General features: G+C 42.2%; 3 protein-coding genes across 12 annotated transcripts in view; all 3 read left to right on the top strand.

Moving 5' to 3' along the window:
- Positions 1–41: 41 nt before the first annotated feature.
- Positions 42–3179, top strand: pigw (phosphatidylinositol glycan anchor biosynthesis, class W). Its single transcript, XM_088615927.1, has 2 exons — positions 42–95; positions 683–3179. Exon 2 carries the CDS (start codon positions 708–710, stop codon positions 2217–2219), a length of 1512 nt encoding a protein of 503 aa, XP_088472053.1. The 5' UTR covers positions 42–95; positions 683–707; the 3' UTR covers positions 2220–3179.
- ggnbp2 (gametogenetin binding protein 2) lies at positions 304–14488 on the top strand. Of its 9 annotated transcripts, none has more exons than XM_088615923.1 (15): positions 304–401; positions 4987–5109; positions 6207–6287; positions 6912–7165; positions 7457–7555; positions 7816–7926; positions 8913–9026; positions 9166–9375; positions 10547–10721; positions 10983–11171; positions 11667–11814; positions 12164–12289; positions 12369–12523; positions 12618–12869; positions 13795–14488. In XM_088615923.1, the coding sequence occupies exons 2-15, from the start codon at positions 5017–5019 to the stop codon at positions 13999–14001; spliced, it is 2214 nt and encodes a 737-aa protein (XP_088472049.1). In that variant the 5' UTR covers positions 304–401; positions 4987–5016; the 3' UTR covers positions 14002–14488. The 9 variants fall into 9 exon arrangements, with proteins under 9 accessions (XP_088472049.1, XP_088472046.1, XP_088472047.1 ...); XM_088615920.1 differs by lacking the exon at positions 304–401 and adding an exon at positions 3875–4023; XM_088615921.1 differs by lacking the exon at positions 304–401 and adding an exon at positions 4046–4352.
- A 1711-nt stretch (positions 14489–16199) lies between these two features.
- The window catches only part of dhrs11a (dehydrogenase/reductase 11a), a 29521-nt gene continuing 24457 nt past the window's right edge, over positions 16200–21263 (top strand). The window contains exons 1-2 of one of the 2 annotated variants that reach the window (XM_088616190.1): positions 16200–16335; positions 16428–16561. In XM_088616190.1, the coding sequence (XP_088472316.1) occupies positions 16430–16561 (132 nt within the window). In that variant the 5' untranslated portion in view covers positions 16200–16335; positions 16428–16429. Of the gene's footprint in view, positions 16562–21263 lie in introns of both variants that reach the window. The other variant, XM_088616189.1, reaches the window with a different exon arrangement.

Below are 21263 nucleotides of genomic sequence, written 5' to 3'. Positions count from 1 at the left end.
TACACACATCTCTGTGACGTTTCCACACAGAAACACTGGGTAACGCAATACGGAAGAAAAGTTAAATTCTGTGCTACGCGGTGGCACGCATGCAGGTTGGTCATAATGAATGCACGTTTGATTTGTTTGTTTCGTAAATTGCTCGTACACGGCATACTTTACTTATTTTTGTTTTAAGGTTTTGTCAAAGGTAAAGTGCCGTATCTAGGTTTCTTTTCTTTCTAAATGAACGTCGCAACATACGCAGAAAAGGATAAAGCCTGTGGAGATTTGCCTATTGGTAGTTTGTTTTTAAATTGTCACGACGTTCTTACAGCTCTAAACAGTATATATGTTTATATATATTTTAATTTCTACATAAGATATTTTACAATTTCTCTCGAAACAAAGGCGTTCAATAAGTAAGTAGAACCTCTTATCTGAATCCAGTTTTCATTGTCTGCTGCTTCATATAATGTTTTAATTGACAGTAAATGCACTTGTTCCGCTTACAAAAAAATAACCGTGGCTATGGATCTCAGCTTGCTTAAAACAGTGACACAAAAAATGAAGTGGCCATGTTAATACGTGGTTTTTAAAAAAATACGTGCGGGTTTTGTGAGTTGGTACTGCGGGGAGTGCGCGTGAGTAAATTATTCAACGTCTTTCTTGTTATATGTTTGCATTCTTTGTTTCGTTTCAGTATTTTTTTTTGTCTGGGAAAAGAAATGTCTCAGAAAGAAATTAAGGAGGCTTTTGTCAGCAATCTGAATGGGACAACCCTGGGAGAGATCTCGCTGGGTTCAGCCCTGGCGCCGCTGTGTTTGCTCAGCAGGGGGCTGGGGCTCATCTTGTATTTTCTTGGCAAAGGCGTTTTTCCCTTTCCCTGGAAGGTCCATCTTCTTCTGGACTTCACCGTGGTGGTGCTGCCTCTCATCCTGTCCTGCACGGTGCTGAGTGACGCATTGCATGTGGTGATCGTGAGTCTGGCTGCCTTCGATGCCAGCATGCTGTTCCGGGTGTACCACAGGAGGAAGCACAGTCCTGCTGTGCCCTTCAGGAGGATATTCAAGGACTTTCTGGGGAGCTCCTTGGAGACGGACCGCGTCCCCTTCGTTACAGTGTTCCGAGTGCTCGTCAACGTGAAGACCGCCATCAGCATCCTCGCGGTGGACTTTGCGATATTTCCCAGGCGCTACGCGAAAAGCGAAACCTACGGAACGGGAGTCATGGATTTTGGTGTGGGAGCCTTCATCCTGGCTAATTCTCTCGTCTGTCCCGAGGCAAGGAGGAAGCAGCCCCCACCGTCCATGTTTGCCCATTTGACTAAGCAGCTGCTGTCGGTTTGGCCCCTGGTCGCCCTGGGGCTGGCGCGGCTGTTGAGCGTCAAAGCCACGGGCTACCATGAGCACGTTTCAGAGTACGGGGTCCACTGGAATTTCTTTTTCACTCTGGCCATCGTGAGGGCGGTGGCCTCCTTGCTTCTGTCCGTCTTCCCGGTCAACAGGTCGTGGCTTCTGGCTGTAATCATTGGTGGGTCCTACCAGGCGGCTCTTGAGTTGACGGACCTCAAATCCTTCATCTTGAATGGCAGCGACAGAACAGGTGGATTTGTGAGTGCAAACAGAGAGGGCGTGTTCTCTGTCATCGGATATGTAGCCATCTACATGGCTGGGGTTCAGGTGGGACTTCATGTGATGGAGAGCAGGATGGTGGTGAAGGACTGGATCAAGGCAATAGCCCGTCTCCTCCTGGGAAGTTTTGCGTTGTGGGCTGTCCTGTTCGTTTGCCAGATGTTTGTGGAACCAGTGTCCCGCAGGATGGCAAACCTTTCATTCGGCATCTGGACAGTGGCCCAGTCCCTCTATTTTCTCTGCTGTTTATCTGCTGCGGATCTTGTTTTGGCTTTTGCCAAATTTCTGTCCAACTGCCGTTCTGTGTCATCCTCTTGGAGTCCTTCTCAAGCCCCTCAGACACAAAACAGTGACTCCAAATCCAGCTCGGTAGACAGAAAAATCAGGGAGGACATAGAGGGGCTTTGTCTCATTCAAGCGGTCAACAGAAACCAGTTGTTATTCTTCATGTTGTCAAACATCATGACAGGTTTGACAAATGTGATGGTTGATACTATTCATAGCAGCAGTGTGTTTTCAGTATTTGTCCTGGTTTTCTATATGTTTGCAAACTCTTTTATTGTCTATGTTTTACATCTCCAGAGAATTACAGTGAAGTTCTGGTAGCCATTTCCATTAATGAGATAACCTAATTGGTTTTAGGTGCTTGGAAATATTACTCCTATCTAAAGAACAGGGGTTTGTGTAGCCCTGTTTCTACAATATTGATATTAAGTGCTGCTTAAAGGGATTTCTGCTAAGTCTTGAGTTTTATGATATTGACTCTTTGAATCGCAGACGTTTTAGCATGAGTCGTTATTTGAAATTAGCATGATCTCAAAAACCCTGATTGCCTGGTGCAGGTATTAATTTTTTTTTTAACTGTAGAGAGTGCAATATTTGTTTTAAACAATGTGGATCAAAATGTTAAGGCCAAATGCATGGATATGAAATATGGGAATCTGTGTAATTTAGAACAAACTCATACTTAGTTCCTCAGATGTTTTTATTCCACTCAGGCTGTGTTACATAGTTGATGTAATTAATTATAACAATGATAAATTACAACCATGTTATTATATTATTGAATTCAGAATTTAAATAAAGAATTTATTTAGATATAGTTATATACAGTATAATATAATTGTCTGCTTCACTTGTTTAAAGACGTCCCATGTCAACCCAAAGAAACATTAACTTTGTAACTGAAAGCTGTACAGGTTTATACTTTGTCCTGCATATGCAATGTAATGGGTTCATTTTTACAGAAAACTTTAGATGTTTTGCTGAATGTATTATTGATTTATTCTGTGTATATGCCTAATTTAGGTTGTGTAATTATTTTCATTGCAGGGAGATTGTAGATTAAAGATTTAAAATCCTTTTAAGTTGGCAGTTTTTAAAATGTTCAGTTAATTTTCATTTGAACAGTCTGATGTCTAAGCAACAAGAATATATGAATTTGTAAACAGCTTTTGTGATTCCTTAGCATGACACTTTAGATTTGAATTATTTCTTAGAATGTTTCTTGTATCTTTTAATAAGTTAGAGTCCTAAGAATAAAACCCAAACAGTAAATGACTGAAACTATGAGTGACATCTTCCTTGAATTACAACTCCAAGGCATATTTTTAAGTACAAACAAGTGACAAAAGTTCAAAGCTGAAGTAATTCACGAAAGAACGTCTCAGAATGGGCTAGTTGAAAGGGATATTACATTTCCTTCAAGGCTTCTAAAAGTTTTTTTAAAATATAATGGCTTTAATCACGGTGACAATTGCATTGATGATTTTTTTTAGCACAAAAAATGTACATAAGTGCAAAGATTCACGAGTGTAATTGGTCTTCTTGAGCATAAAATGCCTAAAACGCAAAGGTAAGTCCGTCACCAAAGCAAAGCCCATCATATATAACAATTAAATGTGAGACGTATTCTATTTTAGAGAAACTAAACCACAGCCTCTCTGGTGCTCACAGTGGTGTAAAGTGGAAAGCAATATTTAAAAATTTAACTTCCCCGCTCATATCCCGCGCCCCGCCCCTCCTGTCACGTGTGATGACGCCACACTCGCCTGTCTGGAACTACTTTCTGCAACGTCTCTCGGGGGTCAAAGGTTGTTTTGAGATCCTGTCGCCACGTACGCTTAACTGTATTTCTCGGCGCAAAAAAAAAATAGAACAATATATTGTTTAGCGTTAAGCCGCTGTGAGTGAAGCAAATATAATATGGATTATTTATTTTTTACAAAAAGTATTTATAGAATATTATTTTTCAGGGAAGTGTGAAATTTCACGACGTGATTTCTGATGAGACCTGAGCTCTGTGGCGGAGTGACACGAAGGGCGCGCTCAGGCTCCTTTCTGACGCTTCGGTTTTTTTTCGAATCGGCAGAGAGGCTGGGGTGTCGCACGGCGAACTTGAATATTTCTCGTACGTTTTGCGGGGTGATATTTCCGAACCCTACGGGATGACAGTTTTAGTTTGTGCGGGTTTTTTTTTTTTCTTCCCATCCCCTCGACCCCCCCGGAGTTGTTAAAGAGTGCCGCTCGGTCCGCCGGCGAACCAGTTTGAGTCAGTTTGCGGGGTCTGTCTCGCGATAGGGAGGTGGAGCGCAGCTGCGGGGCTGTTTCGTGAAAATAACAGCAGCAAATTTCACGAGTCTCCCTGAAAGTTTGGGAAAAGTTAGACCCCCAGAAGGCTGTGGTGCTCGGGCGTCGGAAAGCCGAACCTCTTGATCAATTCGGGGGGGAGATCCGTCGGTCTGTGAAGGATTTTTGTTTTATAACTTACGGCAGTGTCGTACGGTGTGGTTCGGCTGCATCAACATTTCGGGGTTGGAAGTATTAAGCTACAGCTGTCGCTGTTGTTGTGTACGCGTTTTTTTTATCGCCCTTGCACTTAACTGTCTAAATAATTCGGGAGTTTGTTTTCTGCATCGAAGGGAGGCTACGAAGGGTCGATTATTTAGCCGGCGCCTGTACCATATTGAGCCTGAAGCGGTGGGTTCTGCGTCGCAAACGCGGTTTTGCCTGTAATGGGTCAAAATGTAAAACACTTGTTACTGCTGTTGCACTCCCTTTAGGGGGTATTTATTAATAATCCAGCTGGGTGGGGGACACAATAGATGCAACATGCGATGCGTGGGGCTGTGCACGTCTGGCTGGCCGAAGTTGACATCTTGTTTTCCGAGATTAGCCCAAGCTTCGTGTTAAGTTTTTGCGAGGTGCGGCAGCGTTGGGTTATATAAAACGGGATCTCTCTCCCCCCACCCCTCCTCCCCTCTCTCCTGCACCTTTCTCCCAACCCCGGTGGTGACGGCGAGCTGTGTGTGCGTGTGTGTGGCCGTGGGAGAGGACGAGTGGAGTAACCCGGGCTGTCCCCCTCTGTGCGCAGGCAGCGGTGCTGGCCGGAGCAGACGAAGACATGGCGCGCCTGGTCGGAGTGTGCAGAGACGGGGAGGACGATTTCCACTTCCTCGCCCGGCAGATCCCCCTGTACATCGATGACACGCTCACGGTGGGTTTCCGCCACCCCGGCCCGGCCCGGCCCGGTGCCGTCACGTATTTCGCCCCCTTTCCCCCGCGGAGACGGGCCGCTCACTTTGGCAAACTGCGGGACAAATAAACACGCCGAGGCTGGAAGCGGCGGCGCTAGGCCTCTGTGCTAGGCAACAGGCCATCTTACGAAGTGCGTTAAAACTCAGTCGTACCGGGGCGGGGAATGAAATGAAACACCATATGCATTCGATGGGAGATCTAGCAGCCTGTTCATAAAGTTTAATGTTTCTACAACGTGTATTTCTGGAGTTGGATTGTGACAAGTGAACCCCTCTGTTTCGGGCCCTCTTCGGCCCTGGAGCCGCCGATCATTATCTGCTCGATCAGCTCCTTCCTCCGGCCTCCTTGTTCATTCCTGATTGCGGTGCCAAAGGTGTTTAAAAGAGGGCAGAGCAGCAGTAGTTGCTATAACCATTTTGTCACTTGTGGTGTTTCTTGCTGGGCTTTCGTTTAAGCGTACTGGGAAAGGTGTGAGGTCATTGATTTCTCATTGTATGGTTCTTGGTTTTAGATGTCTTCATAAGATGTCAGGAGGATTTTTAAAAAAATATAATTGGTAATGGTTTTGGAGGAAAGCGATGCAATTTTATTATTAGCTTTTTATGTGGGGTGTACTTCAGTTTCTTGCAATACTTAAATACCATATTTTAGAACCTGGCTTTCATAACATGCATTTACAAGTGTGTTTTGGTTAAGAAACAACAGTTGCTATTTTTATTTTTTATTAGAAGTAGTTGTTTGCGTTGGTTATAAGTTTGCTCTCCGGACCCTTTAGCTTTTGTCCCAATCATTAATTTGTGATGGTGCTGTTATTTGTTTTTAGTTCTTGATTTGGTATCATAAAGATGTTATTTTATTAACGCGTTGTCTGTAATGTGCTTACCTTTGTTTGTAGTATGGATTGGAGGATAAAATATCATCCAAAAATAAAGTACCAAATGAAGATGTACCCTCTCAGAAAGATATGTGGTTAGACACAATAAATATATTCAAACGTCTTAACCTCTTAACGTTATGTAGTTCTGTTGTGAATAACATCATGTCCATTTTTTCCAGATGGTGATGGAGTTTTCTGATAATGTGTTGAATCTTGAAAGTTACCAGATTAACAGTTCACAGATGAAACAATTCATACAGGTAAGAAAGTTGTAGGTATAGCTTGAAATTAGTATTGAGCAAGTACTTCCGTGCTTTAAGGATCTCAGTTGTTAGTAGAAACGAATGAAAGTATAAACTGTCACTTGTTGTGCTGCTATTTGTGATTTTGTTGCAAATCAGATGCTGTGTCATGATATTTGTTAGTAGTAGAGTATTTGAACTCTTTACACATGGTAGTGTAAAGTGCTGTATCATTGAATATAGGAGGCATAGGTTTTTACCAGTTGGTATATGTGCATTTTGCTTATACACAACAGTATTTATGAGTTAAGTGATTTTTGCCTTTTAAAATTCAAAACCCTTTTCTGTAATGTTCCAAGGTGATAATTCTATTGCTATGGATACATTTTTTGTTGGAGATAAGGGAGCAGCAGTTGACTGCCTCTCTATTTTGTGCATGGGACAATCTTTGAATCTAGACTTAAAATCTCTAAATGTGGAGTGTAGGCAAAATCGACACTTCAAAAGGCTTAATAAAGAAATGACTTTGGGGAAATGCACTATGTTCTTAGGTTTGCTTTTAACGGGAGTGAGCCACTAATTGCAGCTTTATCTAACCTGTTGCCGTGCTCTGTTCCTGATGTTTCATTCCATGTGTTGCAGTATCACAGCATGCTGAAGCACCAAGACCTGAACATCGCCATGATGGTCACGTCCCGGGAGGTTTTCAATGCCCTTTCTCAGCTGGTTCCATGTGTGGGCTGCAGGCGCAGCGTGGAGCGCCTCTTCTCCCAGCTCGTGGAGTCGGGGAATCCGGCCCTGGAGCCACTGACAGTGGGGTCCACTGGTGTCCTCTCTGTCACCCGGAATTGCATGGCAGATGCAAAAAAACTGTACACTTTGTTTTATGTTCACGGGTGAGCTCCCCCACCCCATATGCTTACATGTCTGTGTGATTGCTTTTCGAAGAAAGCTTTGATTGTCACATAAGACTGCAGGTTTTAAAATGACGTGTGTCTAAGAAGAGGAACTGTGATCTATTTCTGTTGGCCTGAACAATAGAGGGCCGCCACCTATGCTAGTACATGGTATAATAGGTCCATTTTCTTTTCAAAACAAACAGGACATGAGCTGTTTGTTCTTTAGCAAATGGAGATTAACCTGTGTGTGTTCAAATATGAAAAGGCATGTTTTGTTTTATTTTATAGGTCAAAGTTAAATGACATGATTGATGCCATTCCTAAAAGTAAGAAGAACAAGCGCTGCCAACTGCACTCTTTAGATACGCACAAACCCAAGCCCTTAGGGTGAGTCATGTTTCGTGCTCTTCTGTTTTACTCACAGCTTAAAAGGTCATTGTAATGCACATACCTTACAGAGGTTACGTAATGTGATGAAGGTTTGTTCGTTTTATCTAAAAAAAAAGTCTGTATTTGTCTGAAAGAAATTATGCTTTTAGAACTGAATTCTCAGCCAATGCCTTTATTAACATTGGAATTTGAGGGTTGAGTATTTTGCATTTTTAAAATCAAGACTTTCAGATTTTTAATTTCTTTGTGAACTACAGAGAGGGAATTGCAGAGAAAGTTGTAGTAATAGATAAAGACCATGGAGGAGGCAAGAAAGAAATCAGATGTAGCATCCTTTTTCACTTTGGACCATTTCAAGCACCCAGCAGGTAATCAGTGTAGTATGTTAAGAAATAGCGTAAGACGTAAAGGCAGGTTTCGATTTTTATTATTGTTCTCCTGCACTAACATCATAACCATGGCATCAAGTATTTATTGTATGTGCTCCGATTTTCACGTTTTTGATTTAACATGCATCAGATGTACATACCATTAATGCATCCTAAATAAGTTCTTTCTTGAATATACTTGGCCACAGTCAACAACCGGCAACTCGACTGAGAGTTCGAGACCATATACATTGTGCATATCTAGCTGCGTGCCAGTATGAATAGTGTCGCTTAGGTGACACACAGGCAGCTGGGCAGTCTTTGTCTTGGTGTTCTTCCACCCACTGTTGTCTCTCGCTTACTATGGAAATTTAGCAAATGTCTTTAATCTCATCATTTGTACCTTATGTTCATACGTCTTAAGTAAAATCATTGAAACCCCAAAACAAAGCCAGCTACTCCTTGAAACAAAACTGAAATTCAATGCAAAGAATTAACATTTGTGAAATGCGAAACCTCAATATCTCCATGAAGCAAAATGTCTTCAATTGCATGCAAAATGTCTGTTCTGCAAACAAAAATGAAAAGCATTTTGGTGTCCCATCTTCATGGAGGTTTTCACCAGATATAGGAGAAATAACTTACTGGAAGGGGTGCAACACAGAAAGTTAGTCACACTAACTTACTGTTAGCGAGGCCTTCATTGATAGTAAGCAATGGTAGTAGTAGATAGTGGCTTTTTTGTGTTGTAAGGTCCAAGAAGAGCTACAACCTGCATTTTAAACCTAGAATACTCAACAATTTTGAAAAGTGGGTGCGTGTGCATAGTTTATTAAAACAATTAAACCATTAATTATTGTAGCTACCTAACTAAATTATTCTAGATGTTTTTGCAGGTGTACTGTATCATTCTTCCTCTACCTAATTTTTGATTTCTTCAAGTCGTGAAACAAAATGCAGAGTTTAACAAATAATGTCTTTTGCAGGGGCAGCTGGATGGATGTGTGGGAGCTAATGTCCCAGGAATGCAGGGATGAAGTAGTTCTAATAGACTCTGCCTGCCTTTTAGAAACCTTAGAAACGTATTTACGCAAGCATCGGTAAGACTCTTCTGATGAGGTTTTGAAATGTTAAACTCCCCAAAACTTGAAACAGAGTCCACTTATGCCTTCATGAAGGTGCTTGGACAGAAGAGCTTTCATTTTGTTTGATCCCGTGTTTGTTTCCTTTGTTTTGCAGGTTTTGTACTGATTGCAAAAACAAGGTACTGAGAGCCTATAACATTCTCATTGGCGAACTGGACTACAGTAAAGAGAAGGGCTACTGCGCCTCTCTATATGAGGGCTTGCGGTGCTGTCCACATGAGCGACACATCCATGTGTGCTGCGAGACGGACTTCATTGCACATCTTCTAGGACGCGCTGAGCCCGAGTTCGCTGGAGGGTATGAGTATGTAATTTGCTAGAGTGGGCTATCTAGCGCTTTTTGTTGGCTTTTCAGATTTTTGTTGTCCGATACCAAAATATGATTGATATTTTAACCAAATGCTGTGTAGAAAATGAGAAATGCCCAGATCCAAGAACATTTTTAGTTTCTCTGCAACTAATGTCATTTCAGTCACGGGATCATTGCTCCAAATCAGTGTTGATTTTAAACATTTTGATATTTATTAGCTGTATTCAGTACATTTGTGTATTGCTCTGCTGGTTTTGTGTTATTCTTTCTTCAATCAATTATCTAAAGTTTGTTGTAAGGTTGTAAATTTATTGATTGCACTAGCATGATGAGACTAGCAAATCTGCTCTGTGATGATCCTTGGATTTGTGTTACAGAGCAGTGATTCAAAAGAAGTATTACGGTAAAGTTCATGTACGTTCCACATCATCTGGTTCCAGGATTATTTTGATAACTGATTAAATATTTCTTAGTGTGTTGTCATCTTTAATTGGCCGTGTGGTAAGATCAAAATGTCCAAGCATGTGTGCTGACTTGCCTGACACACTAAAGGCTCTGTTGCATGAAAACCGAATAAACTGAAAATCAGTGTTCCCAGTGTATAACATAAGCCAGAGTTGTTTCACTGTTGATGAAAATTGGCATTCAAAACAAAGACTTAAAAAATAGAATAGTAGAACTGCTTAAGGCATAGGTGAAGTATTAGTAAGGTTTGCTGCTTGGCAGATCTTAATTCTAACATTTTGTTCTTTATATAGGTAGTTTTTCTTGTGACTGAACTGACATTAACAGCTGTTAGAAAAGTTTGTAATTCCCATTGCCTTATTCTGTTATAGAAACATGTTTGGTATGTGATTGATTCAGTGAAGGTTAGCAATTAAGATGAATGCATATGCAAATTAAAGTGGTACATCTATGTTTTTTGCATGCTTTGAGCTGCACATTAATGTTTTAAGGATGAAATACCCCAGATTTATTGGCACTTTTGTATAGAATGCATTTACTAATACTGCTTCTGTGGGCTTTCTTGCAAATAGTTCCTGTTTTTTACATCCAAGAAATAGCATTTTAGTCTCTTGATTATCCTTTGAAATATTTAAAATGTTTGAATCAATGTGCTGTACGTCACTGTAGGTTTTGTTCAGTATCTGTAACTTTCTTACAGGCGCAGGGAAAGACATGCTAAGACCATTGATATTGCTCAAGAAGAAGTTTTAACCTGTCTCGGCATCCACTTGTATGAGCGTCTCCACAGAATCTGGCAAAAATTAAGAGCTGAGGAACAGACATGGCAAATGCTGTTTTATCTTGGTGTTGATGCATTGCGCAAAAGTTTTGAGGTTGGTATATAGCATACCTGCAATGCCAAAAGTCTTGATATTGTAAGCAATGATATTAGGAAGTCTGATTCTCGGGCTTTTTGGGAGCATAATCTTTGATTTTGTAGTGTTAAGTAGGAACATGGCCACTTTTATCAATATTAATCCTCTGCCAGTATTTCCTATTAAATGCATGGGCAGCCTGTAATTTTAACATTTGTATTGCAATGTCAATAACGCTTATTATTTTGTATCGCTGTTGGTATTATTTCCTCTCTGCAGATGGCAGTTGAGAAAGTGCAGGGAATCAGTCGACTGGAGCAGCTCTGTGAGGAGCTGTCCGAGGAGGAGCGAGTACGAGAGCTGAAGCAGGAGAAAAAACGACAGAAGCGCAAGAACAGGCGCAAAAACAAGTGTGGTTTCGACATGTCTGGGCAAGAAGCGGAGGACAAGGAGAAGAGCCCGGATGAGGTAGGTTCATGCCATTCTGAATCAGAGCGGAAAACATTCACACTGACGTTTCCATAATTAAGCTGCAACGCCGTCGTCATTGCTGTGCTCAACGTTAAAAAGTAAAGGTTTGCATTGTCATTCTATGCATTTTTAACCAAAATGGAAGTGTGTAAACTTGATACGCAGTGTGCAATGTGGAAAACTAGAGTGGATGCTTTTTAGTTAGTTTTTCATTATGTATAATTTTATGCTGTTTCATGGTATTAAAATGGGAACTGACAGGAAATTGTAAATTGACTACTGCTGAGCAAAAACCCAAGAGTTTTTAGGCCTGCTTGTTAGGTGACAGTTGACGTTCTCCGTGTGTCCAGTGAAGGTGGTGCTTGTTTTCCCCACAGTGTACGTGCTCTTTAGTCAGAGCACAGCTTAGATTTTATCAAATGATTTTGATTTAGAAAGGAGTTGCTTTCCTTCCACTGTCATTTGCTATATGTGTGTTTTTGCCTCTTTAAGGGTTCCTCTGAGCCTGTGGAGAGTGGCTGTAAGGCTTGCGGTAGTACAGAGGAGTCAAATGGTTGTGTTGAAGTCATTGTTACAAATGAAAGCACCTCTTGCAGCTGCCCTGGTAATGCAATACTGGACTCGCCTAAAACAAAGAAAGGTCTTGATTTTCTTCTGTATTACATAATTTAAATAAGAGTAGTGCAAATGACTCATCAGTTGCACAAATAACGTGAGAACTTGATTTACATTAAGATGAAGATAGTAGTCAGATGTATAGGAACGGTCTTAAATTTTGTAATGTTGTCAGTTGGATTAAGAAGACTTTTTTTTTACTTGATCTATTCTGTATTTATAAAGATTAGACTTCTTGAGTGATATTTTCTAAACCAGGGTTAACCTATGCATGGTGTAATGCCACTTGATACTGTTTTGGTGAATTTTTATTCCTGACTCAAGAGAAATTTAATGAATTTAACCTTAACTCGTTTTCTTAACTGTGTCCATAGGCTTATCACCCCATTGCAATGGAAGTGATTGTGGTTACTCTTCCAGCATGGAAGGAAGTGAGACTGGGTCTCGAGAAGGCTCTGATGTGGCCTGTACTGAAGGCATTTGCAACCATGATGAGTCAGGTTGGTTTTGGTTTTATTACAATCCTGAGAGAAAGATTGACTTGCTTTCCGTATCTAAACTGCTTCTTGTCTCCTAAAGGGGATTACTCATGTGGTCATCGTTGTGTTGAGGACAAGGAGGAGGACGGAGTTGACAGTTGTGTGGAGTGTTGGGCAAATTCGGAAGAGAACACGAAAGGCAAAAATAAAAAGAAGAAAAAGAAGAATAAAATGTCATCCTGTGGAAACGAACACGTAGGTGATGTTGGATGACTATAGTAAAAGGTTTTGCAGCTACACATGCTTATTTTTCATTAGCAGCATACCAAGATATTTTCTTGTCTTTTAGTGTCATAAACCAGGGAGCTGTCTTGTGGATGCAAACAGAAGGGAGAACGCAGGGAATGCACACCCTGACCTACACTCCTGCAGAACCAAAGAGATGTGTGCTAAAGCTTGCTGCGAGTCCTTTGCGAGCGTTGCTCTCCAGTTGCCTTGGGCAGAACATAGAAAAACAATGAACCACTTTCCAGCGCCGCCCTTAGAAGCATCCTACTGTGCTCGTTGGGACAGCAGCACTAAAAGTTTAATCGAGCTCCTTGTAAGTACAGGCAGTCAGTCATTTTTTTTCAAGCTGAAAATGAATGTCGTTGTTTTAGAGCACCTTATACTGTTTTAATTCCTTAAATGGAAGTGGTAGTCCTCAGCTGTAGTATAGTACTCTGCTAGCATAGAGCTGTTGTTTTTGCAATGAAACGCCCTCAGCACAGGTGCTATGAAATGTTTTTTCTAAAAAAGCACCACAAAAGGGTTATTTGGTGATCACTTCTTTTCCTGTGTTATAAAGGTATCTGTTCTTCTCTAGGCATGTACACATCAAGTGTATTGACCCCCACTCCCAATAGCTTCATGCGGGCTTTCCTTGTTTAAAGCATTAGATTAGAACAATATTACTCATTTAACATACAAAGGCATGTTCTTGTGATTACAATTTTTTGTGTAAAAGAAAGATACTGCTGCGTGTACTGATTTACCAAAATGTTTGCTGTGGTTTAAACTGAGTTTTTTAGACTTTAGACGGAGTTTAAAATGCATGCAGACCTTGAATATGGACAGTGCCCTTCATATTTAGAAGCATTGCACTGTTACATATTTCAACAGGGACGTGAAAGAAATGGAAAACACTCATGCTAATTGTCATGTAGTAATTTGTAAATACATTTTGCATGGATTTTTTTTTGTGTATTAAAAAATGTAGGACTGGTGCAAAAATGTTAATACAAAAAAAACTTAATTTCTTGTCAGTTGTAACTCAGGGGTGATGGTGCAAGATGTTAGCAGAAGCACTAGAAAATTGATTTGTTTCTTAAAAATACCTATGAAATTCCAGTTACAAAGCAGTACTGGGCTGTAATCCTACTTATGCAATAATTATGTATAAACAATTGTCTTGAAAACCCTGGTCAGGGATTAAAGGTTGGTGATTGCTCTCAAGACATAAAATTTGTTTGTTTTTTTTTATATAGGATGAATCGGAAGGCACTTCTGATGAAGAAAACTGTCTAACACAAGATGAGATCCAGTCTTTTGTGGAAAACAATCAGTCTTTCTACAACAACAGAGATCAGTACCGACAGCACCTGAAAGATAAATTTACCAAGTACTGCCGCTCAAATGAGCAGAAGCAGCCGGTGTGTCGCGGTGGATGGTTGACCACAATGGGAGTAAATTAGTAATAGAAACCGCAAAGCAGCTCCGTCTCTTTACTGAAACACTCATAACGACCACTGCGCCTTTTTTCAAATTTCTAAAGTACATTTGGTGTCTTGTTCAATTAATCTTTTTTTCATTTTAAATGTGATTTCTTTTTTTTCCCCCCCTTCTTGTCCTCTTCCCTTCCTGCCCCACTGTGCTGTTTCTTTCAGACATCAATTTTAGGCTGGTGGTGGAGAGCACATTCAATATGATCCTCAAGCTTTCAAGCTATGACATTTGGGTAGATGTGGTAGCCTGTCTTCTCTTTTAAGTCATTTTCCGTTTGTTTCTTTGACTGTGACACTTCATTTTTAGTGGCAAAACGTTCATGGAATAAATGTGTACAGAGAATTATCTGAATATGAGATTTTACAGAGAATACATCCGTTTATAAAATGGTTTGGATGTGATGTGAAAAGCGCAATGTGCAAAATTTAAAAAATAAAGAATATTTATTAATATGCATTTTTTATGTATGTGCTTTTCTTTGACTCTGGTAAATGTGAAAGATCCAAGATATCCTTAATTGTTTTGGGGAAGAGGGAGAATCAAGATGTTTACAGTACTGAAAATGACAGCAATTCACAAAAAGCGCTTTTAAGGTGTTCAAAAATGGCTCGTAAGATTTTCTTTTGTACCTGACAAGCAATGCTTTTAGGATTTACAGTGCTAATTCTAGGCTTGTTGGACATTACCTATTTCTCATACTGGGGACTGCAGGTTTTTTTTAAAGAAATCTCCAGTGGATCTGTTTCATTGAGAACACTGTCCTGAGTGGGACAAACAGTCTGTGGGTAAACTATCCCTAAGGAGCTTAACTGTGCATTATGCGTGTGTGGTTGATAAGATCATTTCAGGTGTAGTATTCAGTTTTCCCAGTTAACCCTGTTAACTTTTTCAAAGTTAAAAGTGTGTAGTTGGATAGTCTCTAGCCCAATCCAGGATTAGTAGTTTTTGCACATATGTGGGTTGAAAAAAATAGGATCTGCTTGAGTTTTTCCAATTTCGAATGAAACTTAAACTTTCGTAGGTTCTGTGAAGAGAAAGTTTTTTAACATACTATATCTTTTTTTTTTCATAGGTAATCTGTATCTTCCAAAAAACATTCTCGTACGTACTTATGTAATATTGAAGCCAAATATAATTTCAACGGATTTGCCACTAGATGGCAGTAAGCAGTACTCCTGGGTTCGTTGGCGTTTCGGCTGGGGAATCTGAGGGGAATTTTCTGGAGAAAACTTATTTGTATGCTTTACCCTCATTTTGTAATGTTTTCTCCCATTAGGGTTTTTTAACGATTTGTGTGCATTTATGCATCGTGCACGTCTTACATTATAGACAATAGCATTTTTAATTGATGTTTGCTTCGGGTCCAGTCTGCGATATTGTTTCAGTACTCGGAGGTTCTCTTGAGAAATATACATTAGCACTTCCGTCAATGTAACTTCGGTTTTAATATCAATTGATAAATGTTTATATGCTGTGTACAATGAAATTAGAAAATCTGGTTTGAACAAACGTCTGGCTATCAAAATAAAATGCATTTTATTAAATTGATCTAGAATAAATAAACCGTTAATGTCTGAAATTTGCTTGAGCTTTTCAAGCGGCAGTGCAGACATTTGAACGGCTCCTATGTATTAGATCGGAATTAAAAAGCAATTATTATCCTGTTTAATTCGCTTCTCATAAAACAGGACCGTTCCAATTAAGCAGTTCATCGGGACGTTTTAATTAAACGTAGCGTGTCAGACGCACTCGAGAGTATTCGGGGTTTTTTTAAAATGACTGGTAGCCGGGTTCAGTAAAGTAATTATATCTCAAAATATCCCATGATTTATGGTTATACGAGGTGTTTTGAGGTGGTCACGAATTCAGCTCCAGGCGATTTCTCAGGATGACGGGCGGCGACATACCTTCCCGTAACAATGTTTGACGCCACTCTATCATTACCATTTAGATAAGATGATAACAAGCAGGGATAAAATAGCTTTCCGTTTGCTTGCTACGGTAGTTCTCACGAGTGTCCTGTGTTTCTTCCCTGGGCGTCAGGGGGCGCCCTTCACACGGAAAAGGCGAAAGAGCATGCGAGTGGGAGGCAATGTGAACCACAGTATTTGCGTTTCGTGCTCCCCCCACTCCACCCCCCTCCTTGCCTTTTAATATTTAATCCGGAGCTCTGGGATTGGGTTTTCTTGGCGGTGCCTTTTCCTGCAGCCGGAGAGGACGAGATTAGGCAGGGTTGAACGGCAGTGTTGCCCGCCCCTCTCTCTTTCTCTCTCTCTCTATATATATAAAACACAGACACGCTGGTAAGGTTTTTGGATTGTGGAGAAGAAAAAAAAATCGCCCGCTTGTGCTCGATTTCTTGCAAAAGTTCCGACTGGCTCATCTGTCCTGGGAGGCATGGACCGCTGGAGAGGGAGGGTGGCCCTGGTGACCGGCGCCTCGGTCGGCATCGGGGCGTCTGTCGCCCGGGCTCTGGTCCAGCACGGCATGAAGGTGGTCGGGTGCGCCAGGAACGTGGACAAAATAGAGGTGGGAGATGCGGACAGCTCTAGGGTGACCAAGGCGATCCCCCCCGCTACCCTCCCCATGCCCCGTTTTTTTCCGCCTGTCTCTCTTGTGAGCCAGCAGCGGCTGCCCTGCGGGACGGGCGCAGGGGGCGAGTCGGGGCAGTGGCGTGAAGCGCGCAGTCCTTTACCTGAGCCTGCTTTCCTCTCTAACGCAGGTTTTGGATTCAGGCTGTTTGTTGTCATCGCGCAGATTCTGACGGGCAGTACCGACGGCGGGGTCGAGACTCGTTTATTAAATCCCGCAACACGCTATGGGGGCTGAAATCCGTTTTTTTTGGGGGGGTGCGTTTGATTCGTATGTGAGTCTTCAGGTTGTCTTTTGAGGAGGGACGGGTCCTGAAAGATGGGACGCAGAGAAAAGAGATGAGCCTCGTGTGCAGGGTTCGAGGGGAATACTTTACCCTGATTATAGAGTCTGTTAAAGACTGTAAAGAAGAAAGCGTTTTCAATGGAGAGCGATGCAACCCTTCGCAGCTGCTGTGATCTGTTTGTGTCAGATTTTTTACTTGTAGCAGGAGAGTGAGCCCGTCATCTCTGAAGGTTACCACTTTCTTCTGCTTTACAGTGTGTGCGTACTCTTACCTGTGTGAGAGGTTGTTTTCCGTTCAAAAATTATAAAGCTACTGTATGCTTTTATCTCGTCTTTGGCGCTCTTGAGCATGCAGGTCCATAGGTCATGAGTCAGGTTGAGGTAGTAAGGCAGTTCTTTTCAAAAGCTAAGCTTTACAAGTCTCCGCTGCTGTGGAGTTTGGGACCTGCCCTGCAGCTGACAAGCCTAATTTTACCACAGATCTCCTGTAGAAGGATGTCGAAAACAGACAGTTTCCATAGAGCCTTGGTTCAGAAACACTGCTCTAGGTGTTAGACAGCCACGCACCTCTGAGCAATGTAGAACAGCATTCAGCAGCATAGATTGTGTAAGGTCATGAAAACAGCCATTTAAGAGGTCAGCTGTGCAGGGTTCACGTCAAACATTAACTTTGCTGCTTGAAAACTGCACTTAATAATAGTAATTGCTTACACTTATATAGCGCTTTTTCCTGGACACTCCACTCAAAGTGCTTTACAGGTAATGGGGACTCTCCACCACCACCACCAGTGTGCAGCCCCACCTGGATGATGCAACAGCAGCCATAGTGCACTCACCAAACACCAGCTCTCAGTAGGGAGGAGAGTGATGAAGCCAGTTCATAGATGGGGATTATTAGGAGGCCATGATTGGTAAGGGCCAATGGGAAATTTAGCCAGGAAACCAGGGTTACACCCCTACTCTTTTATGGAAACACCCTGGGATTTTTAATGACCACAGAGAGTTAGGATGAGAGGTGAGCACTCCCTGCTGGCCCCACTAACACCTCTTCCAGCAGCAGCCTTAGTTTTTCCCAGGAGGTCTCCCATCCAGGTACTGGCCAGGCTCACACCTGCTGAGCTGCAGGGGGCTGCCAGCTGTGAGTTGCAGGGTGATATGGCTGCTGGCATTTCGCCTCCTTGGGCTCTCCTAAGACTCTTCACTGTTGTCCTTTGATGGGGAGCAGCAGTCCTAATGTCTTAGACTGGTTATTAAATCTCGGTTAAGCAAATAAATTCATTGACGTTCTAGAAAAAAATGGACAAAATTCGAATCAAGGGATGAATATCCAGAACATCCTTCTGATCGGAAGCGATGGCACTGTTTCGGGGGGGGGAGGGGCGGCTCGGACCGTGGCAGCATGTGCGCTGCTGTGAATGGCCACAGTAAACTCATGATCGGCCTTTATCAATCATGGCCTCCTAACAATCCCCCTCTATACATTGGTTTCATTACTCTGCTCTCCTCCCCACTGAGAGCTGGTGTGTGGTGAGTGTTCTGGTGCACTATGGCTGCCGTCGCATCATCCAGGTGGGGCTGCACATTGGTGGTGGTGGAGGGGAGTCCCCATTACCTGTAAAGCGCTTTGAGTGGAGTGTCCAGAAAAGCGCTATATAAGTGTAAGCAATTATTAATTATTATTATTATTATTATTATTATTATTATTATTATTATTATCATGTGGCTTGAGCTGAAGACTGCACAGGGTGCCTGTACTATGGCTTTCTCTGACTCGGAGTCCTGAAGGAGCGTGTTGATAATGTTATCACACCGCCTGCAGTGCTGGGAGTGGTGGTCTGAGCCCTGCCCTCTGATCATACGGGGTCATACCCGCGCTGCTGGGACGGAGCGAGGCAATAGACAGACCAGTATCTGTACGGAACGTTGAAAACCCTCTGGGATCTAGCATCCCTCACAGCCGAGCTTTGTGTGGGACAAACAGGACCACCAGGCCAGGGAGCTTGGCCCTCCCCGATTGTGAAGCAGCTAAACAGAGCCGAGTCAAGAAGATTTCTTTTAACTTTTTCCTCCAGCTGTAAAACAATAGATAAGAGATAAGATACAATCCCTTTATTGGCCATATACATGTCTTGCAATAGGTATTTGTCTTTTCACAGACCCCAGCTTGCTCTCCATGAGACACACAGACAGGGTCAGCTGTTGAATTATTAGGATACAGTCTGGAGTTGAAATACATTTTCAGCTCAAGTGTGATTTCTGGGCTGATCCCATTCTTTTTCTAAACAACTTGCTAAATTTAAGACGGAAAGTTCAGCCAGTGTCTTTTGTCCAGTGACTGCAGTCTAGGTGGCTCTGTAACTAGTGCTGTTTTGCCGTTGGATTCCCAATCTGACATGTTTATAGCTGCCCATGTTCAGCCAGATAGACCCCACAAAGCTGGCATTGTGCAGATCCTCAGAGGCACATCAAGATCACAGGCCCTCTGTAATTACGGTTAAACAAATGCTCTGAAAGAGCCTTCTCAGTGTTTCTTTGTAGCCTCTCAATGCTTTACAGCTGTGCAAGAACAGCATTCCATTGTGCAAGGCAACAGTGTGATCAGAACCTGCTGAATATTACAAGAGTATTTTTGAATGGTTATCAAGAACCATTCAGCCTTAATGCCCTTTGGGAAACGTGCTTAGGCACCATAGGTAAGCAAAAATGAAAGTGGAAAAGGTATTGACGTCTGTGGAGAACTAAGTGATGCTATATTGTATGCTCTGGCCGTGACAAGTCTCACTCCTAATTTGTAGTTTCGGGTAGCCTTTAGATCCCAGGAGTGAACTTGTTTACTGTATTTCCAAAGTTCCCACCAGCTTGGTTAAAGACCATGCCTTCAGAGGAGCAGAGTCACAGACGAGACTCAGGACATTCAACCGTTGACCACTGACTGCTGACAGCTGTTGAAAAGCTTTATTGCTGCAGAGAATGTCTGCCCCTTGTTCTTATTCTTACACTAAACTGTAAACAGGCGCCGTCCTTCAGATGAGATGTAAAACCGAGGTCCTGACTCTCTGTGGTCATTAAAAATCCCAGGGCGTTTCTCGAAAAGAGTAGGGGTGTAACCCTGGCGTCCTGGCCAAATTTCCCATTGGCCCTTACCAATTATGGCCTCCTAATAATTCCTATCTATGAATTGGCTTCATTACTCTGCTCTCCTCCCTACTGAGAGCTGATGTGTGGTGAGAGTTCTGGCGCACTATGGCTGCCGTCGCATCATCCAGGTGGGGGCTGCACACTGGTGATGGTGGAGGGGAGACCCCATTACCTGTAAAGCGCTTTGAGTGGAGTGTCCAGAAAAGCGCTATATAAGTGTAAGCAATTATTATTATTATTATTATTATTATTATTATTATTATTCAAAATTCAGCAGCCAGAATCCTGACCAGATCTAGTGCAAGTGTTCACATTACTCCTATCCTGGAGTCCTTGCACTGGCTTCCGGTCAAATTCCGCGTAGACTTTAAAATCCTCATGCTCACCTACAAGGCTTTACATGGCTTGGCACCTCAATACCTGTCTGAACTTTTATCGCCCTACTCCCCACCTCGCAACCTCCGCTCTTCAAATTCTGCCCTCCTTACTGTCCCCCAAGCCCGTCTACATTGTATGGGCGACAGGGCCTTCTCCTGCTATGCCCCCAAGCTCTGGAACTCCTTGCCCAAGGATATTAGAGAGTCACCTTCTCTAAACTCCTTCAAATCCAGACTCAAAACCCTCCTTTTCAGAAAAGCCTTTACTTAACTGGTTCCATTCTTCACCCCTCTGCTCTTCTTAATACCATCTTCCACGGTCTCCTCTATTGTTATTGTTGTATTGCTGTAATTATAATTGTGTCCTGTCTTGTGAAATTTTTCTTATTTATTGTTGTAGTCTTCTTATTTATTGTTAATGTCATCCTGTAAAGCGCTTTGAGAAGCCACCTTTAAAGGCGCTATATAAAATAAAGTTTATTATTATTATTATTATTATTCATGAGATTGAGCACTGAGAAGAGGAGGGTGAACATTTGTAAATATTTTAGTGAACTGAAGCAAAACCACTGAGCGTGCACACACTGAGGGTGCATATTTAACCACGGCAGGAGGTTAATATTTGATTTTTTTATGCCAGCATCAGTGCTTCCTTAGAGGTGTCCAGCATGAATGGTTCTGCTCTCTGGCTGTTCCACCTGGCGTTTGGTCTTGTGGAACTGTAGCTGCCAAAGGTCAGGCCCAAGGTAGTTGTGAAGCAGATTTTGTCGCAGACGTGGCACAGTGAATTAATTACCCGCAGGAGTTCGGCTCAGTGAAGACTGAATGGCTCAGGCAGT

The sequence above is a fragment of the Lepisosteus platostomus genome, chromosome 22, assembly GCF_059453375.1.
Source record: "Lepisosteus platostomus isolate fLepPlt1 chromosome 22, fLepPlt1.hap1, whole genome shotgun sequence".
Taxonomy (NCBI): domain Eukaryota; kingdom Metazoa; phylum Chordata; class Actinopteri; order Semionotiformes; family Lepisosteidae; genus Lepisosteus; species Lepisosteus platostomus.
Note: the sequence above shows the minus strand (reverse complement) of the source record. Positions and strands in the feature narration are given on the sequence as shown.